The following is a 27,465-nucleotide window of genomic DNA, read 5'->3' as shown; positions in this document are numbered from 1 at the left end:
GATGCCCGCCTTGACCCAGACGCTCCGGAGGAAACCAAGCAACTGTGGGTTGAGAAGAGTCGACTGTTCCTTTACAGGGGGAAGTTGTGCTGCAGAATGGTTAACTCCCGGACGCATGAACTGATCTGGCAAGTGGTGGTGCCGAGAAGAGACGCGGCTATGGTACTGGAGGCATACCATGACGGAGCTGGGCACTTCGGATGGAAGAAGCTGGAGTTCCTGCTGCGCGGGCGGTTCCACTGGGTAGGCATGAGAGGAACCATCGAGAGGTGGTGCAGAGACTGTGGCCCATGCAACCTCAGAAGGAAGGACCGTGCCAGCCAGAAGACTCCCCTGCAGTCCATCGTCACCAGGCAGCCGTTGGAACTGGTAGCCTTGGACCATGTAAAACTGACCCCCAGCAGAAGTGGCTACGTCTATGCGTTAACCATCGTGGATCACTAGTCCCGGTTCTTGGTTGTAGTCCCCGTCAAGGACTTAACGGCTCAAACAGCAGCTAGAGCCTTCCAGCAGCACTTCTGCCGTCCACACGGATACCCAGAGCAGGTGCTGACGGACCAAGGACCTGCCTTTGAAGCGGAAGTCTTCCAGGAGTTCTGCACCCTGTATGGCTGCCGGAAGATAAGAACAACACCCTATCATCCGCAAACCAATGGACTCTGCGAGAAGATGAACCAGGTGGTGATAGACCTTCTGAAAACATTGCCCCTGGAAGAACGCAGTCTGTGGCCTGAGAAACTGCCTGATCTGGTGGACCTATACAACCACATCCCTGTAGGTTCTACCAACTGTACCCCGGCTTACCTAATGAGAGCAAGACCTGGTAAGCTGCCTGTTGATCTGGATATGGGAGTCCTGACACCCGAGGACACTTCACCAGAAGCAGACTGGGACACAGAGAGGCAGCAGCGGTACCGGAAAGTACAGGAGAGCGTTGAGCGAAGTCTCTGTCAAGCAAGAGAAAGACAGGAGAAGATTTACAACCAGTATGCTCCCGCTGTTCCCCTGGTACCTGGAGAGCAGGTCTTGAAGAGGAAGAGACGGCTCCACAAGTTGGACGACCAGTGGGAAAAGGACCCGTACACCGTACTGCCCTCAAGCCATGAAAACCCGAAAGTCTGCACAATCAGTAAGGATGGAGGAGAAACCACAGCCACTGTCTCCCGAGATCACCTGAAGAAGTGTCCCGAGCAGCTACGAAACCCTGAAGAAGATCAAGAAAACCCTCAACCCGCAGAGGAAAGGGAAGAGATGGTCAGTACTGTACTCGGAGACTTCCCTCGGTCTTGGACACAAGTAAATGGCGCTGTTGTGGTACCCGTCCTCACCTTCCTCCAGCCAGAATCCCAAGTGCCTACGGAAAAACAGGTAGAGCTGGAAGAGCAGCCGGTCCAGGAGGCAGAAGACCCCACACAAGCAGACCAGGAGAATCGACCCTCTGCTTATAGTGAGCCTGCCGTGCCCCTAGTGAGCCAAAGAGTCCGTAGACAGCTGCCCAGCTTACCTTCAACAGCTCCTACACCCTGTAGTGCAGGACCAGTTAGTGAGCTCCGTAGGTCTACTAGGGCCACTAAAGGCCAGTTGCCCGTACGTTGGAGGATCTAAAGTGTTTAGACTGTTTTATTTGTATGTACCTGTTTATAGTTGCTTGTAAATAATTATGTATTTCTAGTTGTTTTATAGGTGTCTTTTATGGATTATCCGGAATCCTTTGTATATATGTTTGGAGCGTAACCCAGGAAAGGACTAAGACTGTTAAAGACTCGGGGTAGGACAGACCCCTACCTGGTTACGGCTCCCTGTTCTTTGGTGAAATGGACACCCTTGTTTTCTTCAAAAACTGCACCCGGTTGCGGACACGCCGTGACCATCCTAATGTGGTTTTCTTTATTGTACTGTTTCTGTTTATAACTTGTTATGTTTAAAAAAAAAAAAATGTTAGTCCCGGAGTACTAAATTTTACTAGGGGGGAATGTGGCACCCCAGGGGTCTGGTTTCCACAGTAATAGCAATATTACGTCTGAGAGCAGGTGGGAGGTCTCCTGGTCAGGAATCCTAAGCATGCCACACCTCCTGCCCAGTCCTGGGAGGGGAAGAACTTCCCCTATATAAACTGGGGCTGAGGCAGGGTTAGGGAGGAGAGAAAGAGAAGAAGAGGAGTCCCAGACAGAGACACAGCCTGGTCTGGAGTGAGGCAGCTATAGGGAAAGAGAGATCAGGAGCTCTGTGGGAGCCGTGCTAAAAGAGGTCAGGGGCTGGAAGCTGTAGAGCTCGCCCTGATTGAAGAGTTCTCACCGGACCCGGAGTCCGAGGCTGTGGGGACTAATCCTTACCCAGCAGCAGAAGCCGACCGGCAGGGGATTTCAGGTCCTCTGGCCAAGAAACCCGAAGGCACGGTCACACGCAAGGGACCAGCACCGCCGTCGTGAAGCGGAAGCTACCAGAAGGCCCCGAGTCACCGGCCATACGGGTGAGCACCACACGGTACACTCAGGGACGTGGGCTACTTTTACCCGCCTCTAGCAAGGTAGCCAGAAGAGTACAATTAGTTGGGGAGGCCTACAACTCCGCCTGGCCAGGGGAGATCCCATCTGCTCACGGACTGACCAGGCCCCGATCGCTAGCCAGTACTCCGGGAGGGTCTATCTTTGCCACCAGTAAAGACCCTGAATTACACCGCACCGTCTCTGAGTGTTTCATCATCCACGTCCGCTGCCCTGAGGCCATACCCCTCCCGTTGGGGGTTATACCATCCACGCTGCACGACCGTACCACCGGCCTCAGCGGTCTGCCCTGCAGCGGCGGTTTCGTAACCGCATTCAACGGGTGGCGTAGTCGAACAATATCACATCTGCCACTAAAAACATCGCCACTTAGTTTGACACCCTGGGCACGGACCGGGTCACCGCCACGAGGACTACTATCCCCAACAGATCCGGCTCCGGGTATTCCCCTAACATGGCCCAGGGGGCGCGTCATGTACACAGTGACTCCACCAGCAGAATAGTGAATGCAGCTCTGGAGTATAATATAGGATGTAACCCAGGATCAGTACAGGATAAGTAATGTAATGTGTGTACACAGTGACCCCACCAGCAGAATAGTGAGTGCAGCTCTGGAGTATAATACACGATTTAATGGATTTAAAAGTAGAATGACCTTTTTAAAGGTGTTTAAATGAAGGCTTATCCTTTCAGCAAGTTGGTAAAGGAAATTTGCAGTGTCACAATTTGACTATTGACTAATATTGAATTTTGGCGACTTACTTCATTATGGATATAGTTGCTCCCACTGTCTCTTCAGATAAGATCACATTTACTGCCGTCTCTGAGTCCTGTGCAGAGAATACTGGGATCATTACATGGATCATTGGTAAAAGACCTACGCCATCTCTTCGAACAGCAACTCACGGCCTGCATCTGGAAAACCGGGAACCACGTCTGGTTCGGATACACAGCAAAGGCCTGGATATCGGCAGACACCTGCACTGTTAGAGAATTCACCTGGCAGCTAACTGACGGGGCTGATCGGGCAGAGACCTGGAGGACTAGTGGTGGGCAGTCCGGGAAATGGCTGGGGAGCTGTGGATGGAGGGGAGGATATCAGGAGGCGCTTCTCTTGACATTTGCACAATTAACGTTTTAAATTAATCTTTAAAAATCATCCCCATTGTATCAATGCAAGAAAAGACATCAGTTTTGCGCTCATAGCTACAATTAGTTTATGTTCACATATGGCATTTTTGCAACATTTGTTTTTTTGGTGCAGAAAAGAGAGTGTTGGCAGGAAAAATGCTATGTTTTTGCAGAAAAAAACCCCACAAAAATAAAAAGAACACTGCAAAAAAGCTACGTGTGAACGACTTACACAATGCCATTCGGTTAGTAAATTATTATTATTATTATTATTTATTATTATAGCGCCATTTATTCCATGGCGCTTTACATGTGAAAAGGGGTATACATAGCAAAACAATTACAATAATCTTGAACAAAACGTGACGGTGACTGTTACAGGAGGAGAGAGGACTCTGCCCGCGAGGGCTCACAGTCTACAAGTAATGGGTGAGGATACAGTAGGTGAGGGTAGGGCTGGTCGTGGAGCGTTATGGTGGTGGGATGGTTAATGCAGGTTGTAGGCTTGTCGGAAGAGGTGGGTCTTCAGGTTCCTTTTGAAGGTTTCCACGATAGACGAGAGTCTGACGTGTTGGGGTAGAGAGTTCCAGAGTAGGGGGGGATGCACGGGAGAAATCTTGTATGTGATTGTGGGAAGAGGAGATAAGAGGGGAGTAGAGCAGGAGATCTTGTGAGGATCGGAGGTTGCGTGCAGGTAAGTACAGGGGGACTAAGTCACAGATGTATGGAGGAGACAGGCTGTGGATGGCTTTGTATGCCGTGGTTAGGGTTTTGAACTGAAGTCTCTGGGCAATGGGGAGCCAGTGAAGGGATTGGCAGAGGGGAGAGGCCGGGGAATAGGGGGGGGGGGGACAGGTGGATTAGTCGAGCAGCAGAGTTTAGGATAGATTGGAGGGGTGCAAGAGTGTTGGAAGAGAGGCCACAGAGCATGAGGTTGCAGTAGTCGAGGCGGGAGATGATGAGGGCGTGCACTAGTGTTTTTGCAGATCCATGGTTGAGGAATGTGCAGATCCGGGAGTTATTTTTAAGTTGGAGTCGGCAGGAAGTGGAAAGGGCTTGGATATGTGGTTTGAAGGAGAATCACAATCAATGAAATCACCACATACAATAATGACAAGCAGATGGACAGGAGACTCTTACCTCCGGCACAAACATGGCGAGACTCTTCACATTCAGGCGGAGAGGAGATTGCCTTGGGATCTAAAACAAGAGTTTCAATAATCCTCATCGAGTCAGAGACAATTCCCTCCCAAAATAAAAAATCCCAGTAAAGATCCGTCCTTGTTAGTGAAGTTTCTGCGGAGATCGTCGCCCATCTCCTCCCCTGTGTTAGATTAATATTCTTCATGAATTTGGAGTCTATATTTATTAAAGGGGTCTGGCCTGTGGTCTGAGTCATTTAGAGGTCTAGTCTGGGTCTGTATTTGTTTATGGGGTCTGGTCTCGATTCTAAATAATTTTAGTGGTCTGATCTAGGGCTAAATTTGTTTTTGGGGGAGAATTTACTCAAGGTGTCTGATTCAGTTAGGGGTCTGGTCTAGGGTCTGTATTTGTTTAGGACCTTCGGTTTAGGGAGCATATTTATTTAGATGGCCTGATTTGGGGTTTGTATTTGCTTAGCAGTCCTCAACTGGGGTCTGTATTTGCTTAGGGGTCTGGTCTGGGGTCTATATTTCCTTAGAACATCTTGCCTGGGGTCTGTATTTGCTTAGGAGGTCTCAACTGGTGTCTGTATTTATTTATGGGGCCTAGTTTGGATTTTATATTTGCTTAGGAGGTCTGATCTGGGGTCTAAATTGGCTTGGGAGGTCTCAACTGGGGTCTATATTAATGTAGGGTGCCTGCCTAAAGTCTGATTAAGTTATGGGTCTGATCTGGGGTCTGTATTTGTTTAGGAGTTCTGGTTTAGGGTCTGTTTTTATTTAAGTGGTCTAGTCGGCCGGGGGTCTGTATTTATGTAGGAGGTCTGGTTTAGGATCTGTATTTATTTAGGTGATTAGGTCCGGGATATGAATTTATTTGGGGGGGCCTAGATTGGGGTTTGTATTTGCTTAGAAGTTCTCAACTGGGGTCTGTATTTGCTTTAGGATCAGGTCTGGGGTCAGTATTTATTTTGTAGACTGGTCTACCGTCTATATTTGCTTAGGAGCTTTAGTCTGGTTTCAGTATTTATTTAGGGGGCTTGGTTTGGGGTTTGTATTTGCTTAAAAGGTCTCGTCTGGAGTTTATATTTATTAAGGGTAATTAGAAGTCTCCTCCCATTGGTCCCCGCTGCCTTTTTAAACTGAGGCCGTGTATTGGATGCCACACCCCCTGACGAGGGAGCAGTATCCGAAATGCGCGTCGGGGTTTTGGCGTGCCACACACAGGCCTCTGGACGGCCAAGTAATCCATCAATCTTCTATATATGACTACTCTTCTATATAGTGGATGTGAATCTGGTATTTCATGCATACATGCAGTGGATGTGAATCTGGTATTTCATTCTTATATACAGTGATGTGAATCTGGTATTCCGTATACTGGGCTACAAGTCCTATGACCTTTATGTTACCTCAAGCCCCATTGCATGTTAGTTTAATATAGCACCCCCCTTTTTACTTAAAAACTGACATAGGACATAACTATTGATCTTATTTATTGGTTGTTAGTGAAATAATCCATGATGGGAAATATTTATATTAATGTACTATATCTTTGGGGTAGTAACGTTATGTGCATATCAGAATGATGGTCACTGTCCATGATTACATGGTCATGTAGAGGGTATTTTGTACTATTGTGTATACATATCTCCTAATCCATGATTTAATGTTATACCTGATTTGCTATTTAGTCATTAGGTTCCTCTATATATGATATGGCCTAGGTCAGGTTGGTTTTTAATAATTCTTAATTTTGATTTATTTGTGTGTGCCCTCCTCAGTGCAGTGCCATTTAATAACCACTGGTTGTACAAATAAAAGCTTTTTATTGAACATCTATAGTCCCGTCCTTAAATGACCAATTTGTTCGGCTTTTACTTGTAGGTTTTTGTATTTATTAAGGGTGCCTGCATAAAGTCTGATTCGGTTAGGGGTCTGGTCTGGGGTCTATATTTGCTTAGGGGTTTGGTCTTTCAGGAACTTGGACATCTATTTTTAAAGTACGAGGCACCTCTGCTTACCATGTCATCAGTGACGTTAATCCCTAGTATCCCCGCTTTATAGTGCACAAATCCGGCGGAGTTTGCCATGACCTCGGACAACGCCAAGAGCAGCATGTGGGAGTCGACATCAGGCAGGACAAGATTCTCCGGAGGAAACGGTAGATCCCAGTGCTGATACCGACCATCAAATTCACCCTAGTGGGAAAGAAAAGTAATGATGGGGCCATATGTTCACTGGCCACTGACCCATCCAACATGTCACTTACTTTCACCAGGAGATCAAAGCTGTTTTCTGTGATGAGCGGAGGACCCAGCAACGTGACCTCAAATATGGAAACTTGGTCCACTAGTAAGGAAACTGCAGATATAAACAAGATGTGAAGCGCCACTGTTCTGAGATGTGCGGCGCTTCACACCACACGCTCAGGAGACCAGAGCATCCGGTGAAATGAGGAGAGGTGAGTATTTGTATTTTCTTTTTTAATCAGTGACTGGTGGCCATAATAGAGTATGGAGGACCATTGCGGGTGCATTATATTGTATGGAAGATTGTGGGGGTGCATTATATTGTATGGAAGATTGTGGGGGTGCATTATATTGTATGGAAGATTGTGGGGGTGCATTATATTGTATAGAGGACCATGGGGGGCATTATATTGTATGGAAGTCCATGGGGGGCATTATATTGTATGGAGGACCATGGGGGTGCATACTACTGTATGGAGGACCTAGGAGGGCGCATTATAGTGTGTGGAGGACCATGGGGGCGCATTATATTGTGTGGAGTACCATGGGGGTGCATTATACTATATGGAGGCCTATGGGGGTGCATTATACTTGTATAGAGGACCATGAGGGGAGTGCATTATACTGTATGGAGGACCATGGGGAGAGCATTTTATTATATGGAGAACCATGGAGGGTGCACTATATTTTATGGAGTACCATGGGGAGTGCACTATATGTTCTGGAGGACCATGGGGAGAGCATTATATTCTATGGAGGACCATATGGAGTGCATTATACTATATGGAGGCCTATGGGGGTGCATTATACTTGTATAGAGGACCATGAGGGGAGTGCATTATACTGTATGGAGGACCATGGGGAGAGCATTTTATTATATGGAGAACCATGGAGGGTGCACTATATTTTATGGAGTACCATGGGGAGTGCACTATATGTTCTGGAGGACCATGGGGAGAGCATTATATTCTATGGAGGACCATATGGAGTGCATTATACTATATGGAGGGTTATGGGGGGAGAATTATACTATATGAAAGGCTATGTGGGGCCTTCATAAAATGTGGGGGTCCATTATACTGTATGCAAGCAATTATACAGTGTGAAGGTTTGTGTGGGTCCATCATACTGTGTGGGGGCCATTATACTGTATGTAGGCCCATTACACTGCATGGAGGGCTGTGTGGGGGTCACCATACTTTGCCTTGGGAGTTGAGGTGGGGAACAGTAGGGTCATTATACTGTGCGTGTGGAGGAATTCACCATGGGGGTATCATACTGTGTTTGTGGGGGGCACTTTTTTTTGTTTGCATAATAATTTTTGGGGGCAATGTAAGAAGAATCTGGGACTTCAGCAGGAGGAAAATTACTATGTAAAGGCTGAAAAGTTGTGAGATCTGCTCTTCTGTGAACCCGACATTTATTTAAAAAAAAAATTTTTTTGGGGGGGGGCAATTAGACAGGAATTCACCATGGGGATATCATACTGTGTTTGGGAGGCACTTTTGTTGCCAACATACTTTATGGGGGCAATGAAAGAGGAATTTAAGACTTCAGCAGGAGGAAAATTAGTATGTAAAGGATGGAAAGTTGTGAGATCTGCTCTTCTGTGACCCCGACAATTATTTTATTTATTTTTTTGGGGGTGAGGGGGCCCAATTAGAACTTCTGCTATAGGGCCCCTGGCACGAGTACATAGAAATATGGGAGGACATCCTTCCCGGAGCGGGCACTGGAGCGGGCACATCAGTTGGGGCAGTGGACTATACAGGTAGGTGTCATTGCAGACTGGTTACCTGGTAAGCTGCTCAGCATTTCCTCCATATTTTGAACTGCTTTTGAAAACTCGGGACAAATCTAAAGGAAACAAAGAAGTCATGAAGAATTCCTCACCTACCCTGACCCTGACGTGAACATCCATGTTCTTACCCGTGTGCGTAGAGCATCATGAATGGGTCCCATTATTGAGCCTTTAAACATGCTTAGTAGCCACCTGTGGATAGGTAAAGTTTCAAGAAAAAGTAAGTGAATCCCTAGGAACTACCCATATTCATGCATTGATCACTACAAAAAATTGGTCTGATTGTGTTTATTTGTAATTGTGACTTGGATACAATCTAAGTCACATCCACAGTTCACAGAGGAAAAGTAAGTGAACCTGTCAACCATTTCTTCTCTAATTAATCGGAAAAATGTTTTTCAATTACAAGTGTGGAATGGATTTTACAGGTGCTTTGACCATTAAATAAAGGCACACAAAGCCTGTTTACTGCTGCAGATCTGTTCTTTCAAAAAAAGATTAGCATGAACAATGCCCCGAGGCAAACAATAGTAAAAACCCATTTATACAAGCAGACAATCATTGAGATTCAAACGCCTACAAGTCATCATTCACGATAAATCTGTAGGGTAAATTGGTCAAGGAACAGAACGATACGTGCAAAAACGCGAACTAAAGAAATAATCACTGCAGATTTGTTGATTGTGCAATGTAAATGGAAATTGTTTGCTTGATATAGCTTGTGCTTTCCCAATTATCTACCAGTGTCAACTTGGAAAACGATGTTTGATGTAGAGGTTAAATGATCGTACAACGATCTATGACACGCTTCTTGTTAAAAGTAAATACTTGTCTGCCATTGGGTGCAGATCATTTATTCCTATCGTATTGTCAATGGCTTACATGATCATCTTCTCGTGTTAATGGGCTCTTTGAACACTTTAAGACTACGTTCACATGATGAGCTTTTGGTGGGTTTTTTATGTTGCAGATTTTCTGCACCTTTTTAAGTAAAATAGGGTACTTAGATTTTTTTGAAAATATACAGCATCAAAGAATCACCAAAAAATTATCAGGGTAATGTAGCCCAAGAAGGAGTTAGGATATGTGCACACAATGTCTTTTTCAGGCGGATTCTGCCTGGGACCTACCTGAAAAACCGCAAAAATAACGCCAAACAGAATGGATATTTGCACTGCAATGTCAATACGACTTGCTGTGCACATGCTATGGCTTTTTTCACTTCTTTTATCTTTGAAAGCCATGAAGCGGCTAAAAGAAGTGACCTGACCATTCTTTAGGCGGCAAGCCCCCAATTTTATTATATATAAAATAAAAAAAATCCATAGCAAAAACGATGCAAAAGATGGCAAAGATGCAGCCGAAAAAAATAAATGTGCACAAACTCTTATAGGGAGTCATACATCTGAAAAATGCAATAGAGCATTGCTAAAGACCTGGCTGTACATCAATTCATGATTAGATTAATGGTCTACAAATGGAGAAACGTCAGGACTGTTGTTTCTCTCTCTAGGAGCAGCTGTTCTGTTAAAATTATGGCAGGAGCACAACTGGCAATCCTGAAAGAGGCAGGAAAGAACCCGCAGGTATCAGCAAAAGACCTACAAACTGCAAAACACTCTGTTCATGTATCCATGATGGATAGATAGATAGATAATAGATAGGTAAGTAGATCTTTCACTGACCCAGCTCCTCCATGAAACCACAAGTTGACATCTCTGGCATCGGAGGAGCACCCGGCGTTCCATACGGCTCCATGCCCGTTGTCGTCACACGTGATCCCCAGAACTGCACTGAGGGTCAGACCTTGGACGCTGAGCTCCAGCTGGGTGGATGCGGAACTATGGAGAAGAATATCCAATTGTTCTTAGTTCTGTCTTTGGGAAAGCCAGGTGCTGACATCATGTTGCTGTCATGGTGGCTTGTCAGTCACCCAAAATTTCCAGAACTAGTTATAATTAATAAATTATTATTATTTTTTTTAATAAAAGAGAAGCCCCTGGCTACTATCTTTTCCCCACCTTACAGGCATTATAGTTCTCCCTTCCCCTAAACACTTACAAGAGAACTGTGTGGATGTACAGGAGTCCGGTCATGTGGATTTGCCCATCATTAATGGAGACTTTAACTCCGGTGTCGGGAGAGAATGAGATATCTGAAGAGGAGAGATCCACGTTCTGTATCTTTAAACTGCAGGAGAAGCAATGACATAAACAATGTGAAGCGGCAAGTCAGGTCAGCTGCATTACATGTTCTTCTCCAGAATTCAGTTTTCTGTTAGATCTCAAACTGCTGTATTGTAAGGTACTGTTCACACCTGGCACACTAACATAGAGACGAGACTACAACACTGACTGTTAGCACCTTCATTGTAACATATGGGGTCATGTCACAGACGTAAAGCCATCTCTGCGGCAAGGGACCATGGCCTATGGCTAGTTTCAATCCTGCACTATAAACTCTGTATAACTGTTCGTTATAGGAGCAGAAAAACAGAATTCATAGCTGTAACTGATCTGTCCCATGATGAACATCAAAAGCACCCAACAACACCACTGTCTATAATAGGGCCAGTCGAATTTAAAAAAAAAGCTAAACCTGTGCTGCAGTTGAGTGAAATCTTTTGGCCCCTATAATCAACCATCAAAAAATCCTCTAATACAGACCAGGGCAAAGTGTGGCCTCCTGGGTGTTCCAGTGTGGCCCTCGGACAAGGACAGCCAAACAGGACCAGGAGAGCAGATGCGTGCCGCACCACGTGGCCGTTCTCCGTCCGGCATCTCACTTTCTATGATACTAGTGAATATAATGGAAGCTGTCAGCTTCTTGTTATACGTATCATTGAACCTGTGCATCTGAGAGAACAGCAGGCGTAATGGTGTCACTACATCATGCCAGCAGTGCCCCAGTACACAACACAGACCAGAGGGATTAGATGAGTATCTTTTTTTTTTTTTTAACAACATTCTGCATGGTGGTAGGGGGCTGTGTGGGGACATAATACTGTGTAGAGGGGCTGTTTGGGGACATCATTCTAAGAGCGGGTTGTATGGGGACATAATACTGTGTAAGTGGGTTGTATGGGGAGGGGACATAATACTGTGTAGAGGGCTGTTTGGGGACATTATTCTAAGTGGGGGGCTGTATGGGGACATAATACTGTGCAAGAGGGCTGTATGGGGACATAATACTGTGTAGAGGGGCTGTTTGGGGACATCATTCTAAGTGGGGGGCTGTATGGGGACATAATACTGTGTAAGCGGGCTGTATGGGGACATAATACTGTGTAGAGGGCTGTATGGGAACATAATACTGTGTAAGGGGGCTGTATGGGGACATAACACTGTGTAAGGGGGCTGTGTCGGGACATAATATTGTGTAGAGGGGCTGTTTGGGGACATCATTCTAAGTGAGGGGCAGTATGGGGACATAATACTGCGTAAGGGGGCTGTATGGGGATATAATACTGTGTAGAGGGCTGTTTTGGGACATTATTCTAAGTGGGGGATTGTATGGGGACATAATACTGTGTAAGGGGGCTGTATGGGAACATAATAGTGTAAGGGAGCTGTGTCAAGACATAATAATGTGTAGAGGGGCTGTTTGGGGACATCATTTTAAGTGGGGGGCTGTATGGGAACATAATACTGTGTAAGGAGGCTGTGTGGGGACATAATACTGTGTAGAGGGGCTGTTTGGGGACATCATTCTAAGAGCGGGTTGTATGGGGACATAATACTGTGTAAGTGGGCTGTATGGGGAGGGGACATAATACTGTGTAGAGGGCTGTTTGGGGACATTATTCTAAGTGGGGGGCTGTATGGGGACATAATACTGTGCAAGAGGGCTGTATGGGGACATAATACTGTGTAGAGGGGCTGTTTGGGGACATCATTCTAAGTGGGGGGCTGTATGGGGACATAATACTGTGTAAGCGGGCTGTATGGGGACATAATACTGTGTAGAGGGCTGTATGGGAACATAATACTGTGTAAGGGGGCTGTATGGGGACATAACACTGTGTAAGGGGGCTGTGTCGGGACATAATATTGTGTAGAGGGGCTGTTTGGGGACATCATTCTAAGTGAGGGGCAGTATGGGGACATAATACTGCATAAGGGGGCTGTATGGGGACATAATACTGTGTAGAGGGCTGTTTTGGGACATTATTCTAAGTGGGGGATTGTATGGGGACATAATACTCTGTAAGGGGGCTGTATGGGAACATAATAGTGTAAGGGAGCTGTGTCAGGACATAATAATGTGTAGAGGGGCTGTTTGGGGACATCATTTTAAGTGGGGGGCTGTATGGGAACATAATACTGTGTAAGGGGGCTGTGTGGGGACATAATACTGTGTAGAGGGGCTGTTTGGGGACATCATTTTAAGTGGGGGGCTGTATGGGAACATAATACTGTATAAGCGGGCTGTATGGGGACATAATACTGTGTAGAGGGCTGTTTGGGGACATTATTCTAAGTGGGGGGCTGTATGGGGACACAATACTGTGTAAGGGGGCTGTATGGGGACATAGTACTGTGTAGAGGGCTGTATGGGAACATAATACTGTGTAAGGGGGCTGTATGGGGACATGATACTGCGTAAAGGGGGCTGTATGGGGACATAATACTGTGTAGAGGGCTGTTTTGGGACATTATTCTAAGTGGGGGGTTGTATGGGGACATAATACTGTGTAAGGGGGCTGTATGGGAACATAATAGTGTAAGGGAGCTGTGTCGGGACATAATAATGTGTAGAGGGGCTGTTTGGGGACATCATTTTAAGTGGGGGGCTGTATGGGAACATAATACTGTGTAAGGGGGCTGTGTGGGGACATCATTTTAAGTGGGGGGCTGTATGGGAACATAATACTGTGTAAGCGGGCTGTATGGGGACATAATACTGTGTAGAGGGCTGTTTGGGGACATTATTCTAAGTGGGGGGCTGTATGGGGACACAATACTGTGTAAGGGGGCTGTATGGGGACATAGTACTGTGTAGAGGGCTGTTTGGGAACATTATTCTAAGTGGGGGGCTGTATGGAGACATAATACTGTGTAAAGGGGTTATTTGGGGACATCATTCTGAGTGGGGGGCTGTGCGGAGACATAATACTTTGTGGGGACATCATTTTGTGTGTGGTGCTTTGTGATGATATCATTGTGTGTGAGGGATTTGTAGGGACATCATACTGTTGGAAGGGACATCATATTGTGTGGAGACTGTGGAGGCATCATATTGTACTGGAAGCTGTTGATCAAGGTACAAAGGCTGAATAACAGGAGCAGTATGATTTACTGCTTTTTATATACTTTCTAAAAAAAAAACCTGTAAATCATATAGTTTTTATTAGCTGCTACAGGTAAGAATACAAGCTATAATAAGCCGTATGCTCATATGTGTTAACAATAGCAGCTAGTCATCCTTAAGTCTGCTCAATATTAAGTGATATAATTTAATATAAAATAATAATAATAAACAGATTTAAGGTCAGCATGTTGGTTCAGCCCTCCACTACAGTCACCATATCATGTAGCCCCTTGAGAAAATTAATTGCCCACCCCTGACCTAATAGTTACATGATAAAGTTATGGCTACCTGCAGCTACCTCTAGGGGGAGCTTACTATGTACAATTATACGTTGAACTCAATAATAAGACATGGAGGGAGCTCCCTCTTGTGGTGGCTGCAAGGAGACAGGATTTTATCATGTAGAACTATATCTTTGCTGGGTATTTTGAGCTCTGTACCAGAAAAAAATAGCTACGACTAACTTTACAACTTTAAAGAATGGTGGACACCTGAGGAAGCGGAGCATGGGATTCTCTATTCCTGTGCCAAGCTCTGCCTGGTACCAGGCACAGTGTGTCCCTATAAGGATAAGGATGAGTGATTCCCCGTCCATCGCACCAGAACTTACCCTGAGACATAATAGGAAATCCGACCAAGAACGGCAACAGAGACGGAGCCGCTGACGTCAGGGATTTTAATGGTTTCGAGTCTCTTGTGCATCTCCTTTAACCCTACCTGCCAACCTGAGGAGCAAAAATAAGTACAAGAACTGCCATGAAACTCATTACTGTTGCCGCATTTTGTACCTGAAAGACAGAGGCCGCATAGAGCTGCCTGATAGAACAGCGCCATTTTATTTTATGGGTGGGTGACTATTCTACATTTCCAGGCATTGTTCCTCACGTTCAGTTAAAGGTGCTGGTGGGGCAAATGCCTATTCCGAATCTTGGCGGCCAAAGAAAGGCATGAGGGAATGGACTACCTAGACTGATACATTGTAACAAAACTCAGCTGTGTAAACAGTTTCAGTTATACTGTATGATTAAAGAGACATTACAGCATTAAATGTGACTCTACGATGAAGAGGAGACGAGGTTCAGACTTTTAACAGTGATCCCCATTGCTATGTGGTGGCCGATTTGGAGATAAAGAAATCGAAACAGCAGCAAAATGGAGACGATATGGTTATTATAAATCAGAATGCATAGCCACATTTATGCCTTTCATCACTGGATATTTTTTTATTTTTTGCACTTTTGTTTTTAGAGCCATAACTTTTTTATTTTTCAGCCAACACAGCCGTATGGACTCTTTCAGACGAGCGTATTATACGTACTTGTGCCGCCGTGTGTTGAAATCGGCTAGCTCCCAGACAGCACACGGACTAAGGGCTGCTCAGATGACAGTTATTTTTGTACTGACCAAAAGTCTGTGTGAAAAAAATTGCGAGATGCACTAGTTGCTTCCGTAATCCTGGAGGAGACGCGCTCATTCAAGTCTATAGGTGCGCAAAAAATAAATATTGGATCACCTCCAGATCATGCGTTTTGTATCTGATTTTAATGGCTACGTTGAGCTTCTTAACATATTAAACGGTGTCACGGAGGACACCTGGAGGATCATGTAGATCTCACCGCTAGCCATCTGTTTGTCACAGGTAACATTGAGGATGTCACACAAATCCTACCGCCGTCACCAGTTTCTCAGTGGAAGTGTAGCACCCTGAGGATTCGGCTGCTACAGGGGTATTGCACCTCAGCCAGAGGTGTGGTATTCCACTCCCGGGTAAGGATGGAGTGTGGAACTGAGCTCAGTTAGCTGCATGCACTACACACATCCCATTTCCGAGGAACAGACCGATGGTACTCCCACTAGAGAAATGTGCAGGTACGACAGAGTCTGTTCCTGGCTGGAGTGGGAGGGGGGTGGAACATCCCAGTAGTGTAGGGGCAGATAGGGGGAGCAGTCTGGGTAGTGCTAGGAGCTCATTGGGTGCTGGTCACCTGAGCTCACACATAGAGGGAGTATATAAGGTGGGAACCATCTTAGATCAGGGTCAGTCTGTCAGTCTTTTGTCAGAGCAGAGCAGAGGAAGAGAGCAGAGGAGAAGAGCAGCTCCAAGGCCAAGAGAGAGAGAGAGGAGAAAGAAAGACCCAGAGGGGGAGAAAGAAGGAACTCCAAGAGCCCAAATTAGACCAGAGGGTGAAGAGTTGGCAACAGGGTACCGGATCCCAAGCTGGCAGAGGCTACAGCACACCTTAGCCAGGAACCGGAGGTCGTGGGCAGGATCGATCTGCCACGATCACCCACTAAATCCACCCGGAAGGCAGACCAGGAATAGGGTCAGGGAACCCAGAAACAAGGGTTTACCACCAAGAGGCCCGAGGGAGCCGGACATAGGTGGATCCCTGGTGGGGAAGGCCAGAGAAGAGGACAGGACAGAAAGGGAGCTCAGGACCACGCTCCAGAATCACCTGGGGGTTGGCCGAGTCCAGGACCTGGTGGACGCAGCACGGCTCGGGTGGTCACTTAAGGCCGGAGTGACCAGAACAACTGCAGTAAGTAAACAAACCCTGAACTGCACAGCCCGACTCTGAGTCTCATTTCCATCCTCGCTGCACCACCACAACCCCCATCCTCTGCAACTGACCCCCTGAGGCTATACCCCTCCCGTTGGGGGTTATACTACCTAAGCTGCACACACCTCACCAGCCTCAGTGGACCCTGCTGCAGCGGCGGCCGTACTGACCGCAATTCAACGGGTGGCGTAGTCGACACAAAAGAACATCTAGTAACATCATAAGGACTGCCACACACTGAGCTTGACACCCTGGGCACGGACCGGGTCACAGCCACTCGGAGACTACAACCCCCATCTGATCCGGCTCCGGGTATCCCCAACAACACTGGCCCAGGGGGCGCGTCAACTTTGGCGTAGTCGGCAGGATAACGTGCCCGCAACAACCGGGTACTGCGTGCCTGAAGAAAAGTTCACCGTTACCTCAAAAAGAAGTCTCCTGCCGGTTCCGGAGGGTCCCCGCCAACGGACCCCATCACAGGTCGTTTCCCGCCGGGTGTCCGCCATTTGCAGCCTTTTCCCGCCATCCATGGAGTTTCCCGCCACTGGGAGACGATTCCCGCCATTTCCAAAGATTTCCCGCCTTGGAAGAGCGGACGCCATTATGGGCGTGCCAGAGGGTGGCAAGAGGTCACCTCCCATCGTGGGCCAGGTCGAAGAATGGCGCCAAAAGCGGAAACTGCGCCCACCAACAGAGACTGTGATGCTGGAAGTGTCCATCAGCGTGAGAGAACTGCCCCTGGAACTGACAATCACAAAGTTGCCCCGGGACCACCCTCGATGTGGGCGGAGACAGAAGAAGAGAACAAAGATGGGTGTCGCCTGGAGCAGTCTGGAGAGAGCGCACCCGGAGACAAGACGTCTGGAAGAGAGTCCAGAGAGAGCCTACCCGGAGATGGAGGGAGAGCCAGGCAGCACCGACCCAACGGTCAGGAGCCTGATGCGGGCCGCCACTCCAGGCAGCACCGACCCAGTGGTCAGGAGCCTGTTGCAGGTCGCCACTCCAGAAGGCCTGCTGGAGATCCTAACACAGCTCCCCCGAGACCGGGAGTGTGCACAGACCGCGCTGGAGGGCCTCGCACAGAGGTTGGCCCGGGTGCAACGAGAGACGTTGGCGGAGTGGAGCCGAGAGATGGCCCAGCAGACCGAGACTCGTCAGCGGAGCACGCCACCCGAGACGAGGAGACAGACCGCCTCTGAGGATGGCGCAGGAGGACTGAAGGCCGGAGACGGCGCCGAGAAGGGAGCCGAACGAATGGAGGCAGGTAAAGGGGACGTCACTACCCCGAGCCGGGAAACCGCGTGCCTGCCCCAGCTCCCCGTCGCAGAGCCCGAAGTACCCCCTGCCGTGCCCGTCGCTGCATCGTCACCGCCGCCGACTAGGCCTCAACCGGAAACTGCGGCCGCGACCCCTGTGACGTCACACGCCTCGACCCTGAGCGTGGCCAAGCAGGAAATACCACCGGCCTGGTCGCAAGGCCTAGTACCTCCGGGCGCCGCAATACCAACAGTGCCCCCTACCTCCGCGGAGCCACCGGCCTGGCTGCAGGGCCGAGTAACCACGGGCGCCGCTGTTCTTACGGTGCCCTTTGCCTTTAGGGTGCCCCAAGCCTGGTCGCAAGGCCTGGTCGACCCGGGCGCCGCTACCATCAACGCGCCCTCAACATCTAGAGTGCCGCACCTGGGTGAAAATCTATTTGCCCAGCATACGTGCCCGGACGGGTCTGAAACTGAAACCAACCAACAAGAAAGAGCAGGAGGACGCTGTCGTTGAGTACGGTAGAGAGAGACTGTATAAAGTTGCCCGTCGGGGTACCAAAAACTGTTACTTAGTTAAAATATAGTCCCCGTTGGGACCAGCCAAGAGTGAACTGTTAATCCCGTGTGTCCCTATTCCCACTGACCGAGGACTGAGAGCGGTCAATCCTCCCTAATACCTGGCCGAGGACTGAGAGCGGCCATATCCCCTTGTATATAGTTGCGCTTCCTAAAGCGCCCCCACCGGTTTTATAGAGAACTGTTTTATTCCAAGAGAGACTGTCGCACTTTACCCGGTCACAAGTTGCACCGTGACCGGAGGAACCAGAAACAAGAATGTTTATATGAAAAGTTTATTGCTGCTGATGATGTATATGATGTTTTATATGTTTTATATGTTTATGAAAAAAAAAATTGTATGTTTGTGGATGTTTGTATCTTACAGCCCGAGGGCGTGCTGTGATTTACCAGGGGGGAATGTAGCACCCTGAGGATTCGGCTGCTACAGGGGTATTGCACCTCAGCCAGAGGTGTGGTATTCCACTCCCGGGTAAGGATGGAGTGTGGAACTGAGCTCAGTTAGCTGCATGCACTACACACATCCCATTTCCGAGGAACAGACCGATGGTACTCCCACTAGAGAAATGTGCAGGTACGACAGAGTCTGTTCCTGGCTGGAGTGGGAGGGGGGTGGAACATCCCAGTAGTGTAGGGGCAGATAGGGGGAGCAGTCTGGGTAGTGCTAGGAGCTCATTGGGTGCTGGTCACCTGAGCTCACACATAGAGGGAGTATATAAGGTGGGAACCATCTTAGATCAGGGTCAGTCTGTCAGTCTTTTGTCAGAGCAGAGCAGAGGAAGAGAGCAGAGGAGAAGAGCAGCTCCAAGGCCAAGAGAGAGAGAGAGGAGAAAGAAAGACCCAGAGGGGGAGAAAGAAGGAACTCCAAGAGCCCAAATTAGACCAGAGGGTGAAGAGTTGGCAACAGGGTACCGGATCCCAAGCTGGCAGAGGCTACAGCACACCTTAGCCAGGAACCGGAGGTCGTGGGCAGGATCGATCTGCCACGATCACCCACTAAATCCACCCGGAAGGCAGACCAGGAATAGGGTCAGGGAACCCAGAAACAAGGGTTTACCACCAAGAGGCCCGAGGGAGCAGGACATAGGTGGATCCCTGGTGGGGAAGGCCAGAGAAGAGGACAGGACAGAAAGGGAGCTCAGGACCACGCTCCAGAATCACCTGGGGGTTGGCCGAGTCCAGGACCTGGTGGACGCAGCACGGCTCGGGTGGTCACTTAAGGCCGGAGTGACCAGAACAACTGCAGTAAGTAAACAAACCCTGAACTGCACAGCCCGACTCTGAGTCTCATTTCCATCCTCGCTGCACCACCACAACCCCCATCCTCTGCAACTGACCCCCTGAGGCTATACCCCTCCCGTTGGGGGTTATACTACCTAAGCTGCACACACCTCACCAGCCTCAGTGGACCCTGCTGCAGCGGCGGCCGTACTGACCGCAATTCAACGGGTGGCGTAGTCGACACAAAAGAACATCTAGTAACATCATAAGGACTGCCACACACTGAGTTTGACACCCTGGGCACGGACCGGGTCACAGCCACTCGGAGACTACAACCCCCATCTGATCCGGCTCCGGGTATCCCCAACAACACTGGCCCAGGGGGCGCGTCAGAAGCAACTAAGCAGCCTCAAATCGTCAGGACAATTACGCAATTGGACGAAGCTGCTTCCACTACTAGGCCGGTCATTGGGGAAATTACAGTGAGCGTATGGTATATACACCTCCGATTCCAACGCATGGAATATATATATACCGTATGTATATATGGTATGGTCACTGCCAACGCCATAAGAACAAAAAGAAATACTAGCTGCCACAACCAATCTTTTATACAGGCCAACTGGACACCCGTTACAGGTAGCATATGGCTTCAGGGGTGCGATTTACGGAGCAAGAGGAACAGAGCTATTAAAATTTATAAATTTATAAATTTAATCCAGAAAGATAGGCAGTGTTTATAAAAAATATACAAAAATTATATAAAAAAAAGAACCAAACAATACAATGTATACAATCAGGGTCGGACTGGGGCACCGGGACATCAGAAAATTCTCCGGTGGGCCTGGGTCCTCAGCGGGCCCCCGAGCAGGACGCACAGGGGCCCCTGGTTAACATGGTCGCCCATGGCCAGATTACCCTTATCCTGTGCAGTGGGCAGGGAGCGATCCCTCCAGCTCTGCTGCCGACAGGAGGAAAATGGCAGCGGAGCTGCAGGGATCCGTCCTCACCTCTGCTTCCTGCCCGGCGCTTCCTCCCTCACACAGGCTCGCGCTGCTTGATGACGTCATCATGCAGCGCGGGCATGTGTCAGGGAGACAGATGCCGGGCAAGAAGCAGAGGACAGTGCTGCGGGGGAATGTGCTGAGAGGTAATTTTTTTTTTTTTTTTTTTGAGGGAGAGCAATGATGATTGAGGAAGTGGGGGGAGATATGACATGGTGGGGGATATATGACATGGCAATGGGGGAGGTGGGGGAGATATGCATGGCATGGTGATGGAGGAGGTAGGGGGAGATATGACATGGAACTAGTGATAGAGGAGGTGGGGGAGATATGGCAATTATAATGGAGAAGGTGGGGGGAGATATGGCAATGATGATGGAGTAGGTGGGGCGAGATAAGGCAATGATGACGGAGCAGGTGGGGGGAGATATGGCAATGATGATGGAGGTGATGGGGGGAGATATGGCAATGATGGAGAAGGTGGGGGAGATATGACAATGTTGGAGAATGTGGGGGAGAGCAATGATTAGGATGGGAGGGAGCAATGATGGAGGAGGTGGGGGGAGAGCAATGATGGGGATGGGGGAGAGCAATTATGGAGGTGGGGGAGAGAAACAATGGGGAATTATTTGGACGCTATATGCTGTTAATATCTGGTCTGGTCATGGCGTGGTGGTATTTCTCCCTTGTATGTAGTATTATTCGGTCACTATGTGGTGTTAATATCTGGTCTGGTCAAGGTGTGATGGTATTTCTCCCTTGTATGTAGTATTATTCGGTCACTATGTGGTGGTAATATGTGGTCTGGTCATGGTGTAGTGGTATTTGTCCCTTGTATGTGGTATTATTCGGTCAGTATGTGGTGGTAATATGTGGTCTGGTCATGGTGTGGTGGTATTTCTCTCTTGCATGTAGTATTATTCGGTCACTATGTGGTGGTAATATGTAAAACCAAAAACAAGCAAAATACCCAAATATCTGGAAGTAAATGAATAAATCGCACAGTGCATAAAATAATAAAGGGTATTTAGTGAACATAATTTTGATCAAAATAATGTAAAAGCCATCCCGCCACATCACGGCAACCCTTATGGGACAGTCCTAACTCTAATATTAAAACCTTACCATTTGTCAAGTGATATACATATGGATAAGGGCAGAGAGACTGAACCCCTAGTAGAAGCATAGACCTGAGGCAGAATGAACCTTTCAGCTCAGACAAAGGGCGGCCACACCCTTATATGCACTGAAGCACACTAAACTACAAAGAAAAAACCTGGGAGTCTAAACTGAAATGTAAATTGATGTGCATGCAAAATGTAAATGCATGTTCACATAAGGCCACTAGACAGAGAAAAACCGAAAACAAGCAAAATACCCAAATATCTGGAAGTAAATGAATAAATCACACAGTGCATATAAAGGGTGTGGTCGCCCTTTGTCTGAGCTGAAAGGTTCATTCTGCCTCAGGTCTATGCTTCTACTAGTGGTTCAGTCTCTCTGTACTTATCCATATGTATGTCACTTGACAAATGGTAAGATTTTAATATTAGAGTTAGGACTGTCCCATAAGGGTTGCCGTGACGTGGCGGGATGGCTTTTACATTATTTTGATCAAAATTATGTTAACTAAATACCCTTTATTATTTATCATTATTTTTATGCACTGTGCGATTTATTTATTTACTTCCAGATATTTGGGTATTTTGCTTGTTTTTGTTTTTTCTCTGTCTAGTGGCCTTATGTGAACATGCATTTACATTTTGCATGCACATCAATTTACGTTTCAGTTCAGACTCCCAGGCTTTTTCGTGGTGGTAATATGTAGTCCAGTCATGGTATGGCCATATTTCTCCCTTGTATGTGGTACTATTTGTGTTGGTACAGTGGATTGTGTTGTGTATGGCGGTCATTTGTTCTCTCTGATATTAATTAGGAGAAGATTCTTTATTTCCATTAGTGATTAAATACTTGGAACAAGATGCACTTACAGGGGTTCTCCGATGAAAACAAGTAATCACCTCTCCACAGGATAAGTGATAAGTTATTGATTATCGGGGGTCTGACTACTGGGACCCGACCCGATTGGTAGAATGTGGAGCTTTTATCCCCATTAGACTGGAGCTCATGTGCGACTTGACCACTGATCCATTCATTCCCTCAGTGGCTATTCTTGTTTTTTTTCTGGAAACCCCAAAGAGAATGAATGGAGCTGCTGTCAGACGTCCCATCTGCCGCTGCATTTTAAAATGGGGATAAGTGTCCTGTCAGGGATAAAACTTCCCCATTCTTCCGATCGGTGCTGTTTCCAATGTTCGGACCCAAACGATCAGTAAGTTATCACTATCCTGTGGAGCCCTTGGATCGGTGATAACTTGTTTTAACCAAAGAACCCCTTTAATGCAAACTACCTTAATTGTACATCCCCGCTATAGTGACACACAGTAGATGTGCAGGAGCCGCCTGTGATTTACAGCAGACGCTCCACTATAACGGGGATATCGGCTATCAGGTATTTGCATATTGCTGTAGGGTGGGCCCTGATGATCAATTCCTCCTGTGGGCCCCAGACACCCCAGTCCGACACTGTATACAATTAGATAATATAAAAAGTAATAACGAAAGAAAATTACTAAACCTAATGTTGCAGGAATGGCTGTTTATCTTTATGGAGAAAAGCCCTCCAATTAGGAGAATGGAACAATCTCACAGCAAACTATGTCTTCCAGAATGAACAATGATAAACAGCCAAATTCTCATTTTATAAGATCAAGGTTATGCTCACATACCTCACCTTGGTGAGCTCATATGGGGGCTAGTTGTGGGATATGCTAAGTATGTTAGAATTTTCTGAGATCCCTAACTTTCAGAATATCTTTGCCCCTCGAGGTCCCAGGCGGTAGATATTGTCATGTTTCATACCGTGATTTTACCTTTCTATAGTGATGAAACATGGCATCATGGATAGCATTGGACCAATATTAAGTTGGAGGCGTTAGAATGGCCTTATAGTGATGTGAGGGAATGCATTATGTCCGTCCCTTTGCTACGATGCCAAAGATATATCTCCCATAAATATCGAATTGATGCAAACCACAATATTCATCACTGACCTCTGGTTTCAAAAAGTCTGGAACATGTGCTTTGATCAGAGGAAGCTCGTGCCCAGAAAGTGTACTTCTGTACTAAATTTTATATATTTAATCCAGAAAGATAGGCAGTGTTTATAAAAAAAAAAATCTATAAAGATTATATTAAATGGGAACAAAACAATACAATATATACAATTACATAATATAAAAAGTAATAACAAAAGAAAATTACTAAACCTAATGTTGCAGGAATGGCTTCTATCTTTATGGAAGGAAGCGCTCTGATTAGGAAATTGGAACACTCCCACAGTGAACTAAGTCTTCCAGAATGATCAATGACAGATAGCCAAACTCTTATTTTTATAAAATCAAGGCTACGCTTAGAATTTTATGAGATCCCTAACTTTCAGAATATCTTTGCCCCTGAAGGTCCCAGATGGTAGATATTGTCATCATGTTTCATACTGCGATTTTACCTTTCTATAGTGATGAAACATGGCATCATGGATAGCATCATCCATTGGACCAATATTAAGTTGCAGGAATTAGAATGACCTTACGGTGAAGTGAATGAATGCGTTCTGTGTGTCTCTTAGCTAAGACGCCGAAAATATATCTCCTATCAATATCGAATTGATGCAAACCCCAATACTCATCACTGACCACTGGCTCCAAAAAGTCTCACTTCCCCAATTATAATTAGTTTCCCACTTCCCAATCCCATATGTTCAATGTGAAGTCCTACTTCAATGAAGGTTGAATTATCCGCGCTCTCACTTCCCCAGTAGTAATTAGTTTCTCACTTCCCCAGTTATAATTAATCCCATATGTGCAATGTTGGGGGGATAGGTCCCCTCTCTGGAGATGTCTTTAAGGATTTTGATTTTCTCTATGACAAACTGTATTTGTTTTTGTATATTTTATTTACTGCCGATGTATAAAAACGGATGTCACACGGATCTCAAAAAAGTACCCACGGATAACAATATGGATGAAAATCGACGATTTTTCATACAATCATCCTTTAAGGGCTTTTTTTTACAGAATGAGTTGTAGTTTTTTTATGTCACCATTTATTTTAACGTATAATGTACTTAAAAATTAGAAATAAAATTCTAAATATGGTGAAATAGCATAAAAAACTCACAAAAAATGCAGCACTATTCCAAGAGGTAAGGATGCTTTATTATTATTATTATTTTATGCCACACATTGGGGTCATTTAACATCGATTGTCCAGTAGTGAACAACCCCTTTAAAGACACATTCAGTATTTGGTCAGTATTTTCCATCAGTATTTATAGCCAAAACCAGGAGTGGGTGATAAATACAGAAGTGGTGACGTGTTTCTATTATACTTTTTCTCTGAATGTTCCACTCCTGATTTTGGGTTATAAATACTGATGTAAAATACTAAAATGCTGACCACATACTCAATGTGTGAACGTCGCCTAAGGCAAAAAATAGGCTGCGTCCTTAAAGGGTTATTACCATTTTACTGCCATGCACTCACCATACTGCAGTCCTTTTAGGGTCAGCCGGCCCTTTATTCCAGGATCTTCGGCTTTGGTACCAGAAGCAATTAAACCAAAAGTGAGAAGGATCAGACTGATCTCCATTATCTGAAGGAGAGAAATATACAGATATACAGAAAACATTGTACCATGGAGATAACTTTATGTTCCATTTCTTCCTTTCTTGCTGTCATCCAGAAGCTGACCTACTGTATATCATTCACAGCTGAGGGTTTGTTACATCTGTATCCAGTCTAGACAATCCTCTGTGAGCTACACATATCAGCCACACAAATCTCTCCAGCTCTGATAGCTGCTACAATGTATCAGTACAAGCAAAATATTAAAGACTGGAGCACCCAGAGGATTGTCCAGACTGGATACAATTGTAAAAGCCCACAGCTGTGAGATGTACTAGGTCTGTGGGGGCTGCGGAAAATCCATTTGGAAAAACAGGTTGGAGATAAACCTACTGCATCTTATTGTATCTTCCTGAGCCGTGCTGTACATATCTGATTTGCCATCTATTACATATTTTATTCTCTATTATTTGTATGGCTCCAACATATTCTGTAGCGCTGTACACGGATTGTGTTCCCTCAGTCCCTGTCCCATGGGGACAATAATTCACTGATTCACAAGAATCAGTGAATTATTATTTGGGGGAAGGAAATGGGAAAACCCAGGGGAAAACCCAGGTTCTTGGCACAAAAACAACATAAAACTTGTAGAGGAAGAAATAGTTAGAGGATCCTGCATTACATGTAATGACGGTGCCCCTAATACATCTCTTTACCCCCTCAGTGAATCTATGACCCTTGCATTCTATAGCTGTCATCCTTCACATTTATATCTTCAAGACTTCTCTTGTGCTGCAGCTGTATGCTTGAATGCTCTCCCATTGGCAGTCACATTCTGGTCATACACAGTCAATCTGTCCTTAATCCAGCCATCTTTTTAGTATTTGTTAAATAGCAAAACACAGCATAATATCTGCAACGACTAGAATGGTTTACCGTATGCATTGTAGTTCATGTATTTCCTTGTACAATACATTGACTCTGGGCAGCAACAACCTAGAAAAATCTCAAGCAAGCCCTTCATAGGGATGATGGTTGTCGCTGACTAGCTACATAATAATATTCAGCAGAGGAGTTAAAGCTACAAGGTCAATACAGTGTATTATCAGGAGAAAGAAAAAAAAAGGCATCCATAAGTTGTCAGGGATTGTCAAGAGTTGTCAGGGAACACTAACCTGGTGGCAGCGCTGTCAGTGATCTCAGCCCCGTCTGTTCTAGGTGTTATGGCTGCAGCTGGTAGACACTTGTCAATGGCACAAATACACTAAAAATGAAAGAAGGAACTGCACGAGGGAGGAGTCGCAGCACAAAAGTATTGAAAAAAAAAATCCAAAACATGATCACAATCTGCACTGACACACAGGAAGAATACAGGTGACTTCTCGTAATAAACCAGTTTATTCAGTTTCTTCGCTGTGAATATATATACTGTACCTAAAGAAAGCAAGATAAAATGGGGGCCCTGATCCCGTCCTTACCAAAGTTGTCACTAAAGTGTCCAGGATTCAAGGAGACCATTCTATGAGGTGCAAATGAGAAGAAATGTTCTGCCGGACGCTTGTGGGGTATCAAAATCATGTGTGATACTATTTTCTAAACCTATTACATACATTAATGTGTACCAAACTGCTAGATCTAAGCTTGGCATGTGTGATACCGTATGCGGAGCTGCAGTATCAAAGCCTACACTGTGTAAAGTGGAGTATCTAAACCAATCATTTGTAGTACTGACTTTTAAGCTACAGTATCTAAGCCTATTCTTTCTGATTCTGTCTGCTAAACTAGTGCATCTAAGGTTATTATGTGTGATACTGTGCAGCTGTTGCTGCACAGATTAAACTAATTGATAAATGGCAGGAATCAGGGTCTCTGCCCCTACATTATCCTGCTCTCAGATGAGGTAACAAAAATCTGGTTACAGATTTCCTTTAAAGGGAAGTGATCATCAGAAAATGACCTAATGTTTAAATTAAGTATTTGTGTTAGGCTGAGTGCCACGATGCGTTTTTCAAGCGTTT

The 27,465-nt window shown here is 46.2% G+C and overlaps 1 protein-coding gene across 1 annotated transcript in view; it reads right to left on the bottom strand.

The window, feature by feature from the left end:
• The window catches only part of LOC141270933 (bactericidal permeability-increasing protein-like), a 38,194-nt gene extending 11,454 nt beyond the window's left edge, over nt 1-26,740 (bottom strand). The window contains exons 1-12 of the mRNA XM_073681029.1: nt 26,623-26,740; nt 25,367-25,475; nt 14,751-14,865; nt 10,892-11,020; nt 10,516-10,671; nt 8,959-9,022; nt 8,826-8,886; nt 7,050-7,141; nt 6,802-6,978; nt 4,776-4,835; nt 3,411-3,581; nt 3,267-3,334 (exon numbers count right to left, since the gene is read on the bottom strand). Of these exons, the coding sequence (XP_073537130.1) occupies nt 3,267-3,334; nt 3,411-3,581; nt 4,776-4,835; nt 6,802-6,978; nt 7,050-7,141; nt 8,826-8,886; nt 8,959-9,022; nt 10,516-10,671; nt 10,892-11,020; nt 14,751-14,865; nt 25,367-25,472 (1,199 nt within the window). The 5' untranslated portion in view covers nt 25,473-25,475; nt 26,623-26,740. The remainder of the gene's footprint in view (nt 1-3,266; nt 3,335-3,410; nt 3,582-4,775; nt 4,836-6,801; nt 6,979-7,049; nt 7,142-8,825; nt 8,887-8,958; nt 9,023-10,515; nt 10,672-10,891; nt 11,021-14,750; nt 14,866-25,366; nt 25,476-26,622) is intronic.
• Between the last annotated feature and the right edge of the window lie 725 nt (nt 26,741-27,465).

This window comes from Phyllobates terribilis, unplaced genomic scaffold (assembly GCF_046119375.1).
Source record: "Phyllobates terribilis strain yellow unplaced genomic scaffold, ASM4611937v1 Scaffold_5__5_contigs__length_657084704, whole genome shotgun sequence".
Lineage (NCBI taxonomy): Eukaryota > Metazoa > Chordata > Amphibia > Anura > Dendrobatidae > Phyllobates > Phyllobates terribilis.
This window is presented reverse-complemented; position numbering and strand designations above follow the sequence as displayed.